General features: G+C 40.6%; 1 protein-coding gene across 1 annotated transcript in view; it reads right to left on the bottom strand.

Moving 5' to 3' along the window:
* Positions 1–15,455, bottom strand: part of TTL (tubulin tyrosine ligase) — a 43,128-nt gene that overhangs the window by 17,361 nt on the left and 10,312 nt on the right. Inside the window, exons 3-5 of the mRNA XM_055243113.2 lie at positions 13,745–13,977; positions 7,214–7,349; positions 5,361–5,630 (exon numbers count right to left, since the gene is read on the bottom strand). Coding sequence (XP_055099088.1) covers positions 5,361–5,630; positions 7,214–7,349; positions 13,745–13,977 — 639 coding nt within the window. The remainder of the gene's footprint in view (positions 1–5,360; positions 5,631–7,213; positions 7,350–13,744; positions 13,978–15,455) is intronic.

A 15,455-nucleotide genomic window follows, 5' to 3' on the forward strand; every position in this document is an offset into this window, starting at 1 on the left:
ATGCCCAGCTAATTTTGCATTTTTTGGTAGAGATGGGGTTTCAGCATGTATCAGGCTGGTCTTGAACTCCTGACCTCAAGTGATCCGCCCACCTCGGCCTCCCAAAGTATTGGGATTACAGGTGTGAGGTACAGCGCCTGGCCTAAAAATGAGTTTCTTAACAATAAGGAAAATAATCCTAGATAAAAGCAAGGGAATGCAGGAAAGGAAGAGAAACAACATAAATGCTCAAAATGTGGGGAACTCTAAATGAATATTAACTATCTATAATCATAGGAATGCTGTCTTGTGAGTTTAAAATATATGTAATATTAATTATTCCTCATGTACCCACCATCCACTATCTTTTTTTTTTTGAGACGGAGTCTCGCCGCTGTCGCACAGGCTGGAGTGCAGTGGCGCGATCTCGGCTCACTGCAAGCTCCGCCTCCCGGGTTCACGCCATTCTCCTGCCTCAGCCTCCCGAGTAGCTGGGACTACAGGCGCCCGCCACCGCGCCCAGCTAATTTTTTGTATTTTTAGTAGAGACGGGGTTTCACCGTGGTCTCGATCTCCTGACCTCGTGATCCACCCGCCTCGGCCTCCCAAAGTGTTGGGATTACAGGTGTGAGCCACTGCGCCCAGCCACCATCCACTATCTTTAAGCCTCTTCCCTGTGTCCCTTTTGCCTTCCTTCTAGGGATAGGAATAACCACTATTTTGAATTTTATGTTTATCACTTCTTTGTTTTGCTTTACATTTTTACCATACATGTGTATTCAGCTAAATAAAACATTATTTAATTTTACTTGTTTTTTAACTTATGTAAGTGAAATAAATTTGTATGCATCTTCTATATAGCTTGTATTTTTTGCATTTTTTTGCTTAATATTATTTGTATAAATATTTATATTTGTATATTTATACTTGTATATTTATATTTGTATATTTATACTTGTATAAATATTAGTTGTATAAATATACTTGTATAAATATTTATACTAGAATAAATATTTATACTAGTATAAATATTTATTTTTGTATAAATCCAGTGAAAATACCCTTCAGGAAGATGGTGAAATAAACACATTCTCAGATGACAGAAAACTAAGAGGATTTATCAGCAGCAAAACTGTTCTAAAAGAAATGCATAAGAGAGAGACTCAGAACTTTAAAACTTAAGGAAGTATATGGGTAAATATAAAAACTCTAAAAGAAATGCTTAAGTCTGAAGGGAAATGATACCAGAGAGAATCTCAGAACTTCGCAACTGAAGGAAAAACAAAAGTACTATCTGGGTAAATATAAAAGAATATTTTTCTCCTTTTATAAAGTGGATTTCTTATAGACAGTATAGAGTTTGGTTTTATAGTTTAAAAATAATCCAACCTGATAATCTATCATACCTGTGCAAATATATATATAAAACTGTTGACAGCAAAAATAATAACATTATGTGGTAAAGATTCCAATGTGTAGATATATACATATGTTAACTATAACAGAGAGCAAGAGTTAGTGAACTATGTTATAAGGTTTTTCCATTTTATTTGAAGTGGTAAATTATTAACTCTAAGAAGGTTGTGAAATAATTGATATGTATACTGTAATTCCTACAGCAAGCACTAAAAAAAAAAAAGAAGACATAGCGCCAAATACTCAACAGGAAAATTAAAATAAAACTCTAAAAATATTTCACATAATTTAAAAGAAGATGGGAAAAGGAGACACAAAAAAACAAAAACAAAAACTACAACAAAGGAGGGGACAGACAACAAATCATAAGATGGCAGATGTCAGTCCAATACAATAATTACATTACATTTAAGTGGTATAAACACAGCAATTAAGTGACAATGATTATCATATTGGATTAAAATTAAAATACAGGGCCGAGCGCGATGGCTCACGCCTGTAATCCCAACACTTTGGGAGGCTGAGGTGGGCGGATCACCTGAGGTCGGGAATTCCAGACCAGCCTGACCAACACGGAGAAACCTCATCTCTACTAAAAATACAAAATTAGGCCGGGTGCGGTGGCTCATGCCCGAAATCCCAGCACTTTGGGAGGCCGAGGTGGACGGATCACGAGATCAGGAGATCGAGACCATCCTGGCTAACACGGTGAAACCCTGTCTCTACTAAAAATGCAAAAAATGAGCCGGACATGGTGGCGGGCGCCTGTAGTCCCAGCTATTCGGGAGGCTGAGGCAGGAGAATGGCATGAACCTGCGAGGCGGAGCTTGCAGGGAGCGGAGATCGCGCCCCTGCACTCCAGCCTGAGCGACAGAGTGAGACTCCATCTCAAAAAAAAAAAAAAAAAAATTAGCTGAGCGTGGTGGCACATGACTGTAATCCCAGATACTCAGGAGGCTGACGCAGGAGAATTGCTTGAACCTGGGAAGCAGAGGTTGCAGTGAGCTGTGACCACACCACCGCCCTCTAGTCTGGGCAACAAGAGTGAAACTCCATCTCAAATAATAATAATAATAATAATAATAATAATAAAATACAAATACAAAACCCAACTATATGCTGTCTACCAGAAAACTACTTTAAATATAGAATATAATACCTAGGAACAGTATAGAATAGAATACAATGAAAATAAAAGGATGGAAACATACTCCAAACATGGAGATATACCATGGAAACATTAATCAAAAGAAAGCTAGATTGGTTATATAAAAATTAGATAAATAAATAAGAAATACTGGCAGGGCATGGTGGCTCAAGCCTGTAATCTTAGCACTTTGGGAGGCTGAAGTGTGTAGATTGCTTGAGCCCAGGAGTTCGAGACCAGCCTGAGCAACATAGTGAAACCCTGTCTCTACAAAAAAAAAAATACAAAAATTAGCCAGGCATGATAGCATGTGCCTGTAGTCCCAGATGCTCAGGAGGCTGACGTGGGAGGATGGCTTGAGCCTGGGAGGCAGAGGTTGCAGTTTGCCAAGATCATGCCACTGAACTCCAGCCTGGGCAACAGAGTCAGACCATCTCAAAAAAAAAAAAAAAAAAAAAGAAAGAAAAAAAAGAAAAGAAAATTACATAATGATAAAAGAGTCAATTCCCTAAGAAGAGATAAAAATCCTAAATCTATATGTATCTAATCACAGATCATCAAAAGACATGAAGCAAAAATAGATAAAATTGAAAGGAGACATATACAAATCCATAATTATACTTGGAGACTTCAGTGCCTCTCTTTTCAACAATAAATAGAACAAGCATCACTTCTCGGCCTTTTGGCTAAGATCAAGAGTAATAAATAGAACAAGCAGAATAAGGCCAGGTGCAGTGGCTCATGTCTGTAATCCCAGCACTTTGAGAGGCCAAGATGGGAGAATTGCTTGAGCCCAGGAGTTCGAGACCAGCTTGGGCAACAGGGCAAAACCCTGTCTCTACAAAAAAAATACAAAAATCAGGTGGCTCTGGTGGCATGCACCTGTAGTCCCAGCTACCTAGGCTACTTACACTTGAGCCCAGGAGGTTAAGGCTGCAGCAAACCATGTTTGTGCCACTGCATTCCAGCCTGGGAAACAAAGTAAGACCTTGTCTCAAAAAATATAAAAATAACAAACAACACTCTGCCCAATTATAGCCAAGTACACATTCTGTTAGTGCACCTGGAACATTAAAAGACCTTCTGGGCTATGGAACAAACATTAGCAACTTTTAAAGATGAAACCAGACAAAGTCTCTTCCTGACCTAATATTTGGATGTTAAACAAAAATTTCTAAATCACATGAATCAAAGATAAAATCATAAGGGAAATTAGAAAATATTTTAATAAAATGGAAATGAAAACATAACATGGCAAAATCTGTGGGATTCTGCTAATGCAATATTTAGAGGGAAACTGATAAAGGGAAACTGAGACATGCTTTTATTTTTTTAAAAAGGAAATATCTCAACCAGCCTGACCAACATGGAGAAACCCTGTCTCTCCTAAAAATACAAAATTAGCCGGGCATAGTGGCACATGCCTGTAATCCCAGCTACACGGGAAGCTGAGGCAGGAGAATCACTTGAACCCAGGAGGCGGAGGTTGCGGTGAGTGGAGATTGTGCCACTGCACTCCAGCCTGGGCAATAAGAACAAAACTCCATCTCAAAAATAAAACAAAACAACAAAAAAAAATCTCAAATCAATTATTTAACCTTTCACCTTAAAAACTGGAATAGGCTGGGCATGGTGGCTCACACCTATAATCCCAGCACTCTGGGAGACCAAGGTGGGAGGGCTGCTTGAGCCCAGGAGCTTGAAACCAGCCTGGGCAAGACAGTGAGACCCAATTCTACAAAAAATAAAAAAATTAGCCAGGCACAGTGGTGTACACCTGTGGTCCCAGCTACTTGAGAGGCTGAGACAGGAAGATCCCTTGAGCCTAAAAGTTTGAAGCAGCAGTGAGCTATGATCACACGACTGTACTCCAGCCTGGGCAATAAAATGAGACACCATCTCTTAAAAAACAAATAAAAAGCACAACTAGAAAAAGAGTAAATTACATCCTCCAAAAAGCAAAAGGAAGAGAATAATAAAGTGCATAAATCAAAGAAGCTGAAAAAAAAAACAATAGAGAAAACCAATAAAACCAAAAGTTAATTTTTTGAAAAGACTGATAAAATTGATAAATGTGTAGTCAATCTGTCCAAGCAAAATAGAGAGAAAATATAAATTAGCCAGGCATGGTGGCTCACGCCTGTAATCCCAGCACTTTGGGAGGCCGAGGGGGGTGGATCACCTGAAGTCAAGAGTTTGAGACCAGACTGACCAACATGCAGAAACCCCGTCTCTACTAAAAATACAAAATTAGCTACAGCGTGGTGGCACATGCCTGTAATCCCAGCTACTTGGGAGGCTGAGGCAGGAGAATTGCTTGAACCTAGGAGGTGGAGGTTGCGGTGAGCTGAGATCGCACCATTGCACTCCAGCCTGGGCAACAAGAGCAAAACCCTGTCTCAAAAAAAAAAAAAAAAAATATGTATATATATATATATGTGTGTATATATATATATATGTGTGTATATATATTATATATGTGTATATATATATTATATATATGTGTGTATATATATTATATGTGTGTATATATAATATATATACAGTATATATATATTATATATATGTGTGTATATATAATATATATATAGTGTATATATATATATATACACACACACACACATAAAACCATTACCAGAAATGAAAGAGGACACATCATTACAGAACCTACAGACATTAAAAGGAAAATAAAGGAATATTACAAAAAAATCTCTGCCCATAAATTAGACAACTTATATGAAACAATTCTTTGAAAGGCATAGACGCCAAAGCTCTTTCAAGAAGAAACACATAATCAAAAAAGATACAATTAAGTTACCTTATTATATGTTTGATTTGTAGTAAGATACTACTTTCTAGGGTAATGTTCAAAGCACTTGTTAGGTACTGATTGAACTCCTTGAAGAACATTTCATTTCCTTCTTCATACTTCCCGTAGTTCTTTGAGTACTCTTTTTGAATGCAGTGATTGGTCAAATGGCAGGTTTTGTCTTGGAAATTATCAACATGATATGGTTCTGAAGCAGTCCGAAGCACACCCTCTCTATAGAGGTAGATATTATACTGATGATCCACCAAGACCCAGCTTCTGCAATTCAACAAAAACACTGCTTTACTCAAGTCATCCAAAGTTTCTGCATATTATATACATCAATCCCCATATCTTGACTTCTTTTATGGGGTAGGTGAGGAGTGGGAGGCAACTAGGGAAGGAGGAAGCTTCTAAAACTATAAGAGGCGTATTATGATTTAGCTAAAATAGTGAGTTATCACTACAATGAGGCAAACAAAACATTTTACCATAAATAACAAGGAAATTTTGATCAAAAGATAAAGCATTTTGAAGAGATTCAGATGGATTTTTTTTTTTTTTTTTTGAGATGGAGTTCTGCTTTTGTTGCCCAGGCTGGAGTGCAATGGTGTGATCTCGGCTCACTGCAACCTCCGCCTTCCAGGTTCAAGCAATTCTTCTGCCTCAGCCTCCTGAGTATCTGGGATTACAGGTGCATGCCACCACGCCCAGGTGATTTTTGTAATTTTTGTAAAGACAGGGTTTCACCATGTTAGCCAGGCTGGTCTCAAAATACTGACATCAGGTGATCCACCCACCTTGGCCTCTCAAAGTGCTGGGATTACAGGCATGAGCCACTGCACCAAGCCCTAGATGGACTGGATTTTAAGGTTAACCTATGAAACCTCCAATGTGTTATGTCTCCTCTTTTAGTAATCTTAAGAGTGTTGCTCCTGAAGATGATCTGACATAGGGTTGATGTTCAAGAAGCGACAAATCGTTATGAAGCAATCAAGGAGACAGAGTCCTTGGCAAGGAGCTGACAGCAAGGCCAAGGGTAAGTTGGAGAGGGAGGGCTGTTTAGCTTTTGAATGCACCACACAACCTCTTTCTCCATGCCAAGCCCTTTGGTCAGAAACTTAAAATCCCCTGAGGTGTGGTCATAAAATCCACAGAGTGGGACACAAATAATGAAGTGAGGAGAAATTATTTGGCAAGGTTGCACAACCTGCTGTGTCTGAATTACGTGTTCCATGCACATCTCTCAGTTTATTCCATGAGCAAGACCATACATTTATATTAATTTCTTTGAATCCACAAGTCATTTTCATAGAAAAGATTTTTTTTTTTTTTTTTTTTGACACAGAAGTCTTGCTCTGTTACCCAGGCTGGAGTGCAATGGCGCAATCTCAGCGCACTGCAACCTCCCCTCCCGGGTTCAAGTGATTCTCCTTCCTCAGCCTCCTGAGTAGCTGGGATTACAGGTGCCTGCCACCATGCCTGGCTAATTTTGTATTTTACTAGAGACGGGGTTTCACCATGTTGGCCAGGCTGGTCTTGAACTCCTGACCTCACGTGATCTGCCCACCCTGGCCTCCCAAAGTGCTGGGATTATAAGCGTGAGCCACTGTGCCCAGCCAGAAAAGAATATTTTTTTAAAAAGAAAATTCATAATCGTAGTAACATTTTCTAGATGGAAAAAAGAAAGAAAAATAGAAAATTAGGTACAGAAGCTCAGTTCCATTCAGCTGTGCTCAATTTTGGTAACATATTAAACATGATCAAACACTTCCTCATATTCCGTGTCCCCCTTCCCACCATATACCATGGCAGTTTTTTCAGATGAATAAAAACAAAAGCTATGGACATGAATGCATTACCGAATGTCAAACTTGCGATGACCTGGCTCAAGCAGCAGAGGGTGTTCGAGATATTTCTGGATCACATGCACTTGGCCCTGGTTGTCTATGAAATCGAGAAGCTCTGAAGCCTCTGAGGAGATGAGAATGCCTTCACCTAACAGGGGAAAAGCAAAAGAGAAACCAGTCCAATTCAAACCAAGAGCTCTCTATGAAGCCAGAAAGGAAATACGAACAGCAAAAACCCCACAAGAGGCTTTCAATGTCCTGCTCACCTTTTCCCCTCCCTTCCTTACTCCAGTCTCCCACACGCTCCCTTCTCCCCTCAAAAGCACCCAGGATTATCCCACCAACTCTTTCTCCATATTGGTTGTCAATGCTATCTTGGCTGGCTACAACCATGAAACCTCGGTTTTACAGAAATTCAAAGTGCCTAAGCACTCAAAATAAATACCATTCTATTACTGGTCACTGGCTACCACAATAAAGACTATAATGACAATAAATCCCCTTCCTTCACTATATCTTATAGAACTACCAGGAAGATAAAGGCATAAAGATGAATGTTCAAGTACATCCCTTGCAGCATTGCAATAGAAAAAAACTGGATACATTGGAATTGTCCATAACATTAAATAATTGATATATCCTTTTTAATAGCTTTAAGTATAATTCATATACCAAAAAATTTATCCTTTTAAAGTGCACAATTCAATGGCTTTGAGTATATTCAAGAGTTTTAAACCATTACTACAGTTTTTGTTGTTATTTGTTTGTTTGTTTGTTCTTGAGATGGAGTCTCACTCTGTCGCCCAGGCTGGAGTGCAGTGGCGCAATCTCAGCTCACTGTAAGCTTCGCCTCCCGGGTTCAAGCGATTCTCCTGCCTCAGCCTCCCGAGTAGCTGGGATTACAGGCGTGCACCACCATGCCTGGCTAATTTTTGTATTTTTAGTACATATGGGGTTTCACCATGTTGGCCAGGATGGTCTTGGTCTTCTGACCTCGTGATCTGCCCGCCTTGGCCTCCCAAAGTGCTGGGATTACAGGTGTGAGCCACCATGCCCGGCCTACTATAGTTTAATTTTAGAACGGTTTCACTACTTCCCCCCAAAAAACTCTGTACCTATTAGCAGTCACTCACTACTCCCTCCTCACTCCAGCTTCTGACAATCACTAATCTACTTTCTGTATCTATGGATGTCTCATCTGGACATTTCATATAAATGGAATCACACAGTATGTGGCCTTTTGTGTCTAACTTCACTTAGCACAAAGTTTTCAAGGTTCATCCCCATTGTAGTGTGTATTAGTATCATGTTCACTCCTTTCTATGGCTGAAGAGTCATTTTTGTTCATTTAGTCATCAATTGATGGACATTTGCATTGGTTCCATTCTTGTCTGCCTCTTATGAATAATGTTGCTATAAGATTTGCATACAAGTTTTTGTGAACATATATTTTCAATTCTCAGGAATACTAGGTATGCAGGTGTGTGCCACCACATTGGCTAATTTTTGTATTTTTTTGTAGAGATGGGGTCTTACTGTTTGCTTTTTTTCTAATTGGATTGTGTGTCTGTTGTTTACTGTTAAGTTTTGAAAGTTGTTTACATATTCTAGATCTGAGTTCCTTGTCATATGTATGACTTAAAAATCCTTTCACCCAGTTTGTAGCTCATTTTTATCCTCTAATGAAGTGTTTCATAGAGCAGAAGTTTTATTTTGATGAGATTCAATTTATCAATTTTTACTTTTATGGATTATACTTTTGGAGTCAAGCTCAAGAACTCTTTGCCAAGCCCTATCTCCTTTTTTCTGAAAAATTATTAGGTCCACGATCCACTGAGTTAGTTTTTGTATGAGGTGTGAGGCTTATGTTGATGTTCATTTATCTGCCTGTTGATATCCACCTTATCTAGTACAATTTGTTGAAAAGTTTATCCTTCCTCTATTGAATGGCTTTTGCACCTTTTTCAAATATCAGATGGGAATATATGTTTTGGTCTATTTCTGAGTTCTCTATTCTCTTCCATTGATTTATGTTTCTTCTGTTTTTGAGAGAGTCTTGCTCTGTCACATAGTGGTGTGATCTTGGCTCACTGCAACCTCCGTCTCCCAGGTTTATGCCATTCTCCTGCCTCAGCCTCCCGAGTAGCTGGGACCACAGGTGCCTGCCACCACGCCCGGCTAATTCTTTGTATTTTTAGTAGAGATGGGGTTTCACCGTGTTAGCCAAGATAGTCTCGATTTTCTGACCTCGTGATCCACCTGCCTCGGCCTCCCAAAGTGCTGGGATTACAGGCGTGAGCCACTGTGCCCTGCCCCTCCATGTAAATTTTAAAAGAAGCTCCATGTCTATACAAAAATCTTGCGAAGATTCTGATAAGAATTACATAAACCTATAGACCAGTTTGGGGTGAACTGACATCTTTACTATACTGTCCTGCAATCCATGAACACAGTATGTCTGTCCATTTCTTTAGGTCCTCTTTGACTTCCTTCATAATCATTTTACTATTTTTAGCATACAGAGCCTATATATGTCTTGTTAAATTTATACCCAAGCATCACATTTTCTCTGGGGTGACTGTAAGTAGTACTGTGGTTTTTTGTTTTTTTTTTTTAGACGGAATTTTTGCTCTCTTGCCCAGGCTGGAGTGCAATGGTGCGATCTCAGCTCACTGCAACCTCTGCCTCCTGGGTTCAAGCGATTCTCCTGCCTCAGCCTCTTAACAGGGATTACAGGCGACTGCCACCAAGCCTGGCTAACTTGTGTATTTTTATAGAGACAGGGTTTCAGCAAGTTGGCCAGACTGGTCTCGAACCCCTGACCTCAGGGGATCCGCCTGCCTTGGACTCTCAAAATGCTGGGATTACAGGTGTGAGCCACTGCGCCCAGCTAAGTAGTTTTGTGTTTTTAACTTTGGTTTCCACATGTTCACTGTTGGCATATAAAAATGCGATTAAGTTTTGTGTGTTGCTCTCATATCCTGTAACATGGCTGAACTCACTCTTTAGTGAGTTGTCATCATTTCTTATTTTAACCATTTTAATAAAAGTGTAGTGACAGCTCATTGTGGTTTAATTTGCTAGAATCTTCTGATCTATGCTTTAGATTTATAGCTGATTTCTACCTGGATCTCATGCTTTCTGTATAAATGAATTCAATTCAGTTCATTAATTCAATGATCCACCTTTCCCAAACGTTAACGCCCTTTTCAACTACCTTGTTCCTGTCATTTGTTCTACCATCTGGTGAGCTTCTTGAACAAGAAACTGCAAATCAACCTGGAAAAGCTCCCTTCTTCTCTTTCCCTACACACATGACTCATGCTGTTTCATCTCCCTTAGGAATCAGATTCAGATTTTTTGATACAACGGTATCAAAAATTATAAAATAAATTTGAATTTTATGTATTGTTTTATACCTACAAAATAAGAAAACAAAAATGGTGATACTTTTAGTGAAAGTTCATCATGAACTGCTCCCTGTTAGCTCATAGCCCTTTGAAAAAGCAAGAGGATAACACAGAGCAAGAGCCATAAAGGCTGCATATCATTTGACCAAGTAATCTCATGTTTCAAACTTACTCTACTGAAATTTTTAAGAAGAAACAAGGGTCAAGGCTGGGTGTGATGGCTCATGCCTGTAATCCCAGCACTTCGGGAGGCTGAGGTGGGAAGATCACTTGAGCGCAGGAGTTCAAGAACAGCCTGGGTAACATAGTGAGACCTCATCTCTACTAAAAATCAAAAAATTAACAGGGTGTGGTGGTGCACGGCTATAGTGCCAGCTACTCAAGAGGTTGAGATGGGAGTGGGCCCGGGCACGGTGGCTCACGCCTGTAATCCCAGCACTTTGGGAGGCTGAGGCAGGCGGATCACGAGGTCAGGAAATCGAGACCATCCTGGCTAATGCGGTGAAACCCTGTCTCAACTAAACATACAAAAAATTAGCTGGGTGTGGTGGCAGGTACCTGTAGTCCCAGCTACTCGGGATGCTGAGGCAGGAGGATGGCGTGAACCTGGGAGGCGGAGCTTGCAGTGAGCTGAGATCACACCACTGCACTCCAGCCTGGGTGACACAGTGAGACTCTGTCTCAAAAAAAAGAGGTTGAGGTGGGAGGATTGCTTGAGCCCAGGAAGTCAAGGCTGTAGTGAACTGAGATCATGCCATCTCACTCCAGCCTAGGCAACAAAGTGAGACCTTGTCTCAAAAAAAAAAAAAAAATATATATATATATATGTATATATATACACATACACACACACACATAAAATAAAAAATTAAAATTAAAAAAGAAACAAGGGTGATCTACAGCAAAGACGTTTACTACTGTTATCTGTAATAGCGGAACAATGGGGTTGTTTCTAAACAAGAATTTTCTGTTATAGATGTAGTGTGTTCCCATGCTCCAGGTGAGAGGTGAAGGTGGCTAGATTAGAGATAGGCAGTGGACATGGTAAACAGTGGCTTCATAATGGATAGAGTTTGAAGGTTGAGCCAACTATACAAAGCATGTAGTAGGTACCAAATAAATACTTGTTTAACAAGAATAAAAGCCATTCATTCATCCTATTGGTTTCATTTTATGGTTTCCAAACATAATAAATATATATCACTTATCTCCTCAACTCCTAAAGCAAAAAGTCTTTGGCATTTTATTTTCTCTTGACTTCCCCCTGCTGCTTGGTGTCCCTCTGAGTCTTGTCTTGGTGAGGGTCCAGGGATCACCAGGTGTCCTCACAGTGGCCATTCTGACTTCAGTCCCAAACCCACAGGAGAACGGATGTCTATTTCCTCTTCCAATTCCGTCATTTACCATTGGAACCACACTAGGGGGCAGTACTTGAGAAAAGGTCACAAGAGGGGAGAGAGAAGTAGGTGAGGTACCTGGCTTGTGGCAAGAGTCCAGCTCTCCCCCTTTCAGGGATACCAGGTGAGGCCTTCCTGTCTCATGGTTGGTGGAAGAGAAGGTGAGGTCCCTTTGACCCGGAATAGAAATGAGTACCAATGGCCAGATGTCTTCCAAGGCAATACAAGAAGTGAGTTCAAAATGGAATGTTGTTTTTTTTTTTTATTTTTTGAGAAGGAGTCTTGTTCTGTCGCCCAGGCTGGAGGTGCGATCTCAGCTCACTACAGGCTCCACCTCCCAGGTTCACGCCATTCTCCTGCCTCAGCCTCCCGAGTAGCTGGGACTACAGGCACCTGCCACCACACCTGGCTAATTGCTTGTATTTTTAGTAGAGACGGGGTTTCACCACGTTAGCCAGGATGGTCTCGATCTCCTGACCTCGTGATCCGCCTGCCTCGACCTCCCAAAGTGATGGGATTACAGGCAGTGAGCCACCATGCCCAGCCAGAATGGTTTTATAAAGAACGTATGAGGGCATTAACATAGACAGAGATTGTTTGTGTGTTCATTACATTGGGAACTGCCTCTATTTTCAGCCTGAGTTAATATTATAAACCTTACCCCTTACATGCATTCATTCAACACATATTTGTTGAGTGCCTATGAGGAAGGTACAAGGATGAATAAGACAGAATGTCTGTGTTTGTGTGAAGCCTACAGAATAATGGGAGAGATGGACAGAGAAGTAGTATAGTGCCAGGAAGAGGTTAATGCCAGGAGGTAAATGAGGCAGGGGAAAGGGAAAGAAAGCAATGGACATGGAGGCTATTTTAGATTAGAAAAGCCTTCCCTGATGAGCCAGCATCTGAGGTGAGAGAAACAAAACAATCCATGTAAGCACATTCTAGGTACAGAGACAAGTTTGGAATATTTGAGAGATACTAGGTAGTCTTTGCATCTACAGTGCAGAGAGCAAAGCTGAGGACAGAAGGAGATGAGATCAGAGATATGGGCAAATGTCAAATGGTGCAGGCTACCATTAGGAATCCGGAGTTCATTCTAATTGCATTAGGAAGCCAGCTGGTAAGTCTCAAGTAGGAAGTAACATGATTAGATTTATGTTTTGAAAACATTATTGTCTGGAAGGAGAACTGGTTGAGAGCAGGCTCTGCAATTACACACACTAAAAAGAATGGGGGTTTTGATTTAGAGGGGAAGCAGTGGAAATGGCAAGAAATAGTCTATTCAGAATATATTCTGAAGGTAGAGCTAGCAAGAATTGCTAATGCATTAGGAGTAGATTGTAAAGAATACAGTAGTCAAGGATGAATCCTAGGTTTTAAGCTTCAGAGACTGAGTGAATAGTGGGATAATATACTAAGTGGAAAGCGTGAAGGAGGAGCAGGCTGGCGTGGGCAAAGCTGGGAAGGAAATGAAAAGTTCTGTATCAGATGTGTTCAGTTTGAAATACCTTTTAGAGATGGTGAGGGTGTCAATGGATTTAGAGCTTAAAGGAAAGGACCTATACTGGAGATACACATTTAGAAGGCATCAGTACATAGATGGGTATTTATAACTATGTAACTTGACACGGTCTCAACCTTCGATGATTCAGATTAAAATAGGGTCATTCATCTAAATACATCACAATAGCAACTTACCAGGAATAGAGAAGGGGACAGCAGTGCCAACTCACCTTTGGCACCGGCTGATGACTTTGCAATCCAAACGTTGCCCTCTCCATCCTCTTTCTTTCTGTTATAAGAAGCGAGAAAAAATTCTCTTTCATCTGTCCTTGAGTTACTGATTGGTGGCTGAATTCCATTCTGTGCTGGAGCAACTGGAGTCTTGAGATTAGTTGGATAAATCACATAGGATTCAGGGAACCATGTGCAGGACTCAGCCAGTTCAGGGCTTGTCTTGATTAGCCTGGCAGATGACAGAAGAGGGTCAGCCTCCCTTCTTAGTGCACTTTGTCACTCCCTTCAGAAAGGCCACTGCTTTCCCCCAGAGATTTTCTGGGAGGCAAAGCATGACTCAGTCTTCTAACACCTCTGTTTGCTCTTAGTCTCCCTGGACAAAGCTCAAATGCATGATTGGGGAGCACACAGCTGTTAGATGCAACTTTAAAGGCATACCCCAGTTAATTCAAAAGGCTTAATGTCCAATGCTTTTGCTCTTTTTAAAGTGCATCTCTAAGGAAACTTAACTGGACATAATCCTGAGCCAATACCTTTTCAACAAATATGTTGTTGAGCCAGACCCATACTAAAAAAATGAAATAGGGAAGAGAGGAAAATTTAAGTAGCAAAAAGACTATCCTGGCCCAACTCTCTATGGGAGAAAAAGCTATGCAGGAATCTGAATTATCTAAAGACTTTTTAAAGCCCTTCTTTTCTTGCTTTTAGCTCAGGCTGGCTTCAGTGACAGAATAAAAAAGGTATCTTTCTAACGGAACATAGGACACCAGTGGTCATAGTGAAATATACCTCCTGCTCCCCAAATACCATAACACCACAGAAGATAAAGTCAGGCAAGGCACTTAGCAATCAGACCCCTGGAGCTAGAGCATTGGCATCACATTTCACAAATTAGGAACCGGGTTATAGAGAAGAACTTCCTAAGATCATAAAGGTAGTGAGGACCAGCCAACATGCAAGCCCCAAACTCCCAAGTCTTTTTTTTTTTTTTCCTTTTTAACAGCTCAAGCTACTACAAAACCCCCAAGTCTTAACTGGAAACCTGCTCTTACTCCCCAGGAATCAGAGACAGGGAGGAACCTGCCCACAGACATGCAATGGCCTTCCCTGAGCTGTGCTCCCTCTTCTGTTTAGAACAGAACTGTTAATGCCAAGTCTGTGTTAAGATTCACCTACAAAATCCAGTCTGTGAACAAATGGTGGAAATAATGACGTTGTAGATAGGTATTAAAAATAAATTTATTTTAAGGCGTAAGGGAAAGAACTGAAAAGCTACTTGAACTTGAAAGAACAAAATCAATAAATTTTTAACTCACTGAAAGTTCAACTCCATATCTGCATTGTCCCATCCAGTGGCCACTAGCCAGCCACATGTGGCTACTGAGCATTTGAAATGTAGTCAGTGTGACTCAGGAACTGAATTTAAAGTTTAATTTTTTATTTTATTTTATTTTTTTTATTTGAGACGGGGTCTCACTCTGTCTCCCAGGCTGGAGTGCAGTGGTGCGATCCTGGTTCACTGCAACCTCCACCTCCCGGGTTCAAGCCATTCTCCCACCTCAGCCTCCCGAGTAGCTGGGATTACAGGCGCCCGCAACCACACCCAGCTAATTTTTGTATTGTTAATAGACAGCATTTCACCATGTTGGCCAAAGTGGTCTCAAACTCCTGACCTCAGGGAAACCACCCGCCTCAGCCTCCCAAAGT

The sequence above is a fragment of the Symphalangus syndactylus genome, chromosome 14, assembly GCF_028878055.3.
Source record: "Symphalangus syndactylus isolate Jambi chromosome 14, NHGRI_mSymSyn1-v2.1_pri, whole genome shotgun sequence".
Taxonomy (NCBI): Eukaryota; Metazoa; Chordata; class Mammalia; order Primates; family Hylobatidae; genus Symphalangus; species Symphalangus syndactylus.